The sequence below is a fragment of the Lagopus leucura genome, unplaced genomic scaffold (assembly GCF_019238085.1).
Source record: "Lagopus leucura isolate 7727_CA_CO unplaced genomic scaffold, USGS_WTPT01 Super-Scaffold_100001, whole genome shotgun sequence".
Lineage (NCBI taxonomy): Eukaryota > Metazoa > Chordata > Aves > Galliformes > Phasianidae > Lagopus > Lagopus leucura.
This window is the reverse complement of record NW_024962262.1, coordinates 40,131,639-40,137,700: the sequence shown is the minus strand read 5'-3', so window position 1 is coordinate 40,137,700 and position 6,062 is coordinate 40,131,639. Positions and strand designations below refer to the sequence as shown.

The 6,062-nt window shown below is 51.7% G+C and overlaps 1 protein-coding gene across 1 annotated transcript in view; it reads left to right on the top strand.

Annotated features, from left to right (window-relative positions):
• The first annotated feature begins 2,940 nt into the window (after nt 1-2,940).
• NALF1 (NALCN channel auxiliary factor 1) overlaps nt 2,941-6,062 on the top strand; it is a 444,903-nt gene continuing 441,781 nt past the window's right edge. The window contains exon 1 of the mRNA XM_042868152.1: nt 2,941-3,738. Coding sequence (XP_042724086.1) covers nt 2,941-3,738 — 798 coding nt within the window. The remainder of the gene's footprint in view (nt 3,739-6,062) is intronic.

Below are 6,062 nucleotides of genomic sequence, written 5' to 3'. Positions count from 1 at the left end.
CTCATTTTCCCAACAGGACCACAGGAAAACAATATACATTAAAAAAAAATCAAGCCTATTCGCCAGCTGGGTACTCCAAAACTGACTTCCTTCACCTCGCTTGACTGCCAAATCAAAAATAATCATGCCAGTGCCACATATCTTATACAATGCATTCTGAAAATCTGAAAATGTCAGGTTTCCTGATATCAAAACCTGTTGCTTATTCCAGTTGTTTGTTTGTTTGTTTTTTCTTTTTTTTTTTTCTGTTTCATTCCTGCTTTTCTACTGAAAAATGTATAAGCAAAGAAGTAAAATACAATTAAATAAATTACACTGTGAATCAGACAACTCACGTTGCTCTGATTAAAAGCTCGGTCATGGTCATCTCTCAGAATGGAAAGCATTACAAAAATGCAGTTACACTACAGGGCCCAGTATGTCAAATCATCAGAATCCAAGCTCCAAGACCAAAATTAATAATGTACCATTAGCAGATGGTGAGAGCTGATTGACTGAGAATTGCAAACTGCATTCTGATTGAGCACTGTAGACTTTTTCTTACAATACCAGCATTTATTTCTGTCTTTTTAAATAGTCTATCAAAACAAAATCCACAGTTAACTTCTGCTCAGTGTAGAATTTGACTCATAGATCTTTTAAGGCCAGATGAGACCATTATGATAATGTGCCTTGACCCCCAGCACTACACAGGGCATAAAGCCTCACTCAGCAATTCCTCCCTCGAGTCTACATCTTCTGTTTGAGTTATACCATTTCCTTCTGAAAGGCATCCAACCTTGCTGTATTTCTCAAAGCGATGGAAATTCCAGTACATTCAGTGGTAAACTCACCCCTCGGTTAATGACATCTGCAGCCAGAAAAGTTTCAAGTTTTTTCCTTTTCTGGTCTAGTCTAGTTTCAGATTTAATTTCACAGAACTAGAGAGCCAACTAGAGAACTAGAGAGCCAGATATTAGAAATGATATCACTTTATAGACCATGACCATGTTTGTAAAGGATAAAGCTTTCTTTAACCAAATAACGAGGAAAGCTAGCTTTGGGGGTACAGCATGCACCTTGTTCAAGGACATTAACCAGTTTCAAATGGTCTTTTCCCTCTGGATGGAGAAAACCTTGGGAATGAGGATAGGCGTGTCCTCTAAGACTTTCTCCAATCCAATGGAAAAATAAGAACATACATCTTTGTTGTGCTCTGACTAGAAGCATACATGATGTCTTGAGAGTAAGACCTTGTAACACTAGGCTGGTAGTGGTCTTCATCTGATAACATTCAACCTTTTCTCTTGTCTTGTGACAGATCCAAATGAACCCGTTGGTGTTATGTTTAGGTGCCTCAGCAAGCAAGATAAAGGTAATTCAGGGAATGACCAAATACTATGTTCATTAAAGCAAGAGATTCTACTGGTATGGTCCAGAAGTTAGTGGGATCTCTGCTGTGGGTGTGAGATCACAAGCTATCTGGCTTTCATCACCCTAGTAAGACAGTTAACCATGTTCTCTGTCTCTCTCTCCAGGCAGTGACATCCAAAAGGCTGGCAGCAAAGACTGGCAGCACTTAGCTCAAGCGTGCCAGACCAGGTTCTACAAAACTTCTCATGTGGGATCAGCTTGGGGTTTATGGGCATTTCCCTGCTTACCGACAGGAAGGCAAGGAAGCTATTTTCAGGCATTTTACTGTGGGGCCAAAACCTGCTGGGATCCAGCCCCTGGGGTTTCATGTGCCATTTGTGATTCGCTAGGACCAGGACAGACATGACAGCAGCCATCACCCTGAATGGACATGGCATTTGGGGACACAGGGGAAGGAGACCCTGCAGAGGAGAGAGGGCTGGAGCGTGGATCTGAGCAGTGCCTTCAGCAAGGGGAAGCAGGGAGGCGAGTGGAAGGAGTTACACTGAAGAGGTCCTTTGGAAGGGCCATGTGGTCCCCAGTGCCTCTCCCACCTCCTCCTCCTCCTCAGGCAGGAGGAGGCAGACTTACTGCTGCTGCCAATGCGCCAGGATAGAGAGATCTCGGCGCGGGAGGAGATGACGCAAAAGGCAGAGCTCCCCCCAAAAAAGTGTTTCTCCAGGACGAAGATGGCGGCAACTTAGCCCAAGGGCCCAAGATGCCTGTGGCCATCGGGGGCCCCCAGCCAGGCAGTTCCGCCCCGTGCGCCCGGGGACACCGCGCCCGGCGGCAGCAGCGGCGGCAGCCGCAGCTCATTGTCACCAGCGGCGGCGGCGGCCCCGGCAGCCTCCTCCTCCTCTTCCTCTTCCTCCTCCTCCTCTTCAGCATCCTCGGCAGCGCTCCGGGAGCCCTGCAGCAGCGTCTCTCCAGTTAGAGCGGAGGGGGGAAAGGAGAAAGCGGGGACGGAGACAGCGGTGCAGCATCTGTGCCGCGGCTTGGGGCTGAGGAAGAGGAGCGGCGGCGGCGGCGGGGAGGAAGAGGAGACGAGGAGCCCTCCCGGAGCCGTCCGTCGGCAGCGGGGGACGCGGCATGCGGCTGTCCGGGGGCAGCGGGCTTTTCTCGGGAGGGAGATGGAGAGCTGCGCTCTGACCATGCCTGGGTGAGAGGGGAAAGGACCAGTCGCTCAGCCCCGCCGCCACCAACTACCACCACCACCACCACCATCTCCTCTCCCTCCTCCTCTCTCTGCGTTACCGCTCTCGCTTTCTCCGCGGCACTCCGCGGTGGATGGACTGGGGCTGCTTCGTGTGGCGAGACCAAGGCTGAGCCACCGGCCGACCCAGACGCTATCTCAGAGGAAGAAAAAGAAGAAGAAAGAAGAGGGAGAAAGAGAGAGAGGGGGAGAGTGGAAGAGGGAGCGAGCGAGCGAGCGAGCAAAGGAAGACAGGCAAGAAAATCCCCCCAATCTTTTAAGTCAATGCATATTGTGGTGACACCGGCAAAGGAGCCCTCACGGTGGAGTCGGCCAGGGCTGTGCGTTCCCAAAATATGACCAGGGGTGCTTGGATGTGCAGTCGGCAGTATGACGACGGCTTAAAAATCTGGTTCGCATCCCGGGAGAACGAGAAACCCTTCGCGGATTCAGAGAGGGCTCAGAAATGGCGACTGTCCCTGGCATCGCTCTTGTTTTTCACGGTCCTGCTCTCTGATCACTTGTGGTTCTGCGCCGAGGCCAAATTCACGGGCACCGGAGAGAAGGAACAGCCGCCGCCCGACAAGCCGGAGCCCGCGGAGCCGGAGCTGCCGCCGGGCATGGGGGAACCGTCACCCCCCGCGCCCCGGCTCCTCACCCCCCCCGAGCCCTCCCTCCCTCCCTCCCCCGGCAGCGGCGGCGGCGGAGGCAGCGAGCCCCGGCACGGCGAGGCTGCCTTCCTGGGGAACTCCACTGCCGCGCCCCCGGAGACGTGCCCCCCGCCGGGCCGCTCGTCCGGGCGCTGCTTCAGCGTGGGGGACGCCGAGGCGGTGTGCCGGCGGCGGGGAGACCCGGGGCGGCCGCGGGGCGCGGGGCAGAGCCCGGCGCCCGTCTGGGAACTGACGGATTTTTACCTTTCCTTTTGTAATTCCTACACACTTTGGGAGTTGTTCGCCGGGTTGTCCAATCCGGACACTTTGAACTGCAGTCTGGATGTGGTGCTGAGGGGGGGAGGCTCCTGCAGCCAGTGCGTCCAGGCTTACCAGCGCTACGACCAGCACGCTCAGGAGAAATACGAAGAGTTTGAGGTTATGCTCCAGAAGTATTTACAGTCGGATGAGTACTCGGTGAAATCGTGTCCTGAGGATTGTAAGGTAGGAGCCCCTGCTGTGTTTCCTGTCCCTTGGTGGCGGGCTGCCGGGGTGCCTTCCGTCTGCGCGTGTCGCGCCTCCCTCCGCGCGTTGCGCTGTGCTGTGCGGGAGCTCCGCTCTGGGGATGCTCGGGGTGAGCCTGGCGTCGGCGGCCGCTGTCCGCGGGTGGGATCAGCTGGGGACGCTGCGCAGAGCCCCCGGGTGGGCGCTGCTCTAAGGGAGGCAGGCAGAGGAGGAATGTTAAAAAAACAAAAGAGTGATTCTTGGTCCTCTGGGAGTGCAGAGCTGGATTTCCCCCTCGTCATGAATATGCGATTGGCTCCGTCTCGGCTGCCGGCTCGCAGCGGGCTGGGATGCGGCTTGGCGGCAGGCAGCGACGGGGTCTGCATGCCAATGAGCGGGGCCCGAGACGGCAGCCAGGGTCGGTGAGGGGCGCGGGGTATCCGGGCTCTGTGTTTTGCCCGAAGGACGGGCGGACCGGCCTCTGGCTGCGGCTGGGGGCTGCGGGTCTGTTCCTGTCTGCGTTTGGCCCGGTGGAGTGGGGACGGGATCTCTGCCTCCAAGTGCTCGGCTGCGTCTGTGGAGAGGGAAGGGCTCGAGAAGGAGGTGGCTGTGTGCGGGGAGTGTTGTAATCCTTGGCTGGGAAGTGATGGTGACCCTTGTCTGGTGATGGCATCTCTTTAGGACTCGGTCGTTGGCTTTGGGGCCAGAAGTGAGCGTTCAAGGAGGTTTTTGGTTTCCTCTGCTGGAAGGCAGGGTCCCACTTTGGTTCTTTGGAGTTGTTGTCTTATCTGTACTTTTGCACAAGATTAGCTGGCCTAACTCTCAAGACAGGAGAGGACGAGAAAAAAGTGTTATCATTTGCACTTTAAATAATTATCTGCATACTATTTTCCCTGTTCGTATATTTACTGAGTGCCAGGCCAGGTGAATGTTTTCTACCCTGTACTGGATTAACTGGATTAACTCACTACATTAACCAATCTGAATCAATCCTGCTTTAGCAGTGGAGCACAACAGTGCGTACAAATCCCTGTGCTGAGCAGAAGGCCTAGCAATGGATCAGTGCTCCGTAACTTCAGCAGGGCCTTCTGAAATCCCTTAATGGTGACAGCACATCCCTAAAGCATCCTACTCCCTCTTCAGGTAGTGTACTTTACACATATTTGCCTGAAAAATCATTTCCCAGCCCCTCCAGAAGCTGAAATGTCCTGTTATCTCATTGGGTAAAACGAGAAAGTTTCCTTCCCCCCCCCATTTAACCTGGCAAAAATGAAGTAGTTTCATTAGTAATTTTGTTTCTGGAGTCATGTATGTTTTATACACTCAGTTACAGGTGGTGTAAATATATTTCCAGAGTGAATTATTTAAGTAAAAAAGCGTAAACTGGATAAATAAAAAGCGTGTCAAATATAAATAGATGTCTACTGCTGTGAGGACATCTTTGCCATTTCAGTAACTCCTTAACCTAGAAATTGACCTACTGCTCTCGGCTGCCAAATGAATCTTCAGGATAGAAGTGATTTTCTTTCATATTGCTATCTAATCAGGCTGAACTTTACCACAAATGGTGCTTTCAGTCTGCAATATATCGTGATATAAAAGATACTGAAAGTGCACGCAGTAACAAATATACAAATATTAATTCCATTTTGGAGACTGAATGAAGATAAATCCTTTTTTAAGCATGGACCAGTAGCTGTTGAAATAAAATGCTTACATGAGATATACAAGCAAACTAAACGAACATAGTGCCAATGATAGACCTTCAGTTCTGAATGCTAGACTTGTCAGTTGATGGAATTGTGTCCTGAGAATCTGGCCAACCAATCTGTGTTAAAAACCGAGATATTCCGGACGGAAAATAATGTTATTAATAATAGCAATGAGAAAAGGGTGCAACTTCGTGTTTTGAAGACTTGCGTGGCGCGGGCCGGGCGCGGGGAGGCCGCTGTCCGTGGTGCTGCAAGGCAGCGCCCGCAGCTGGAGGCTGTTGGAGCAGAGCCGGGCTGCGGGGAGCCGCTCTGTGCCACGTGCGCCCCGAGTTGGTGCTGCAGGTCCCTTTTTGGTTCACTCTGGTCGCTGATGAAGCTGATTAGCGGGCCCAGTGCTCTGCTAGCCACGTGCTTTGATGTTCTTGTACGAGATCTGCTCTGAAGTGTGTGCAGGTGAAGATAGAAACTTGTGGTGACTGGTGAAATAAAATGGTCATTGCTATGTTTCACTGGACTTACTGGTGTTCTATACATATTATACCTAATACATTCAATCAGGACATAGTTTCTTTCTTTCTTTCTTTCTTTCTTTCTTTCTTTCTTTCTTTCTTT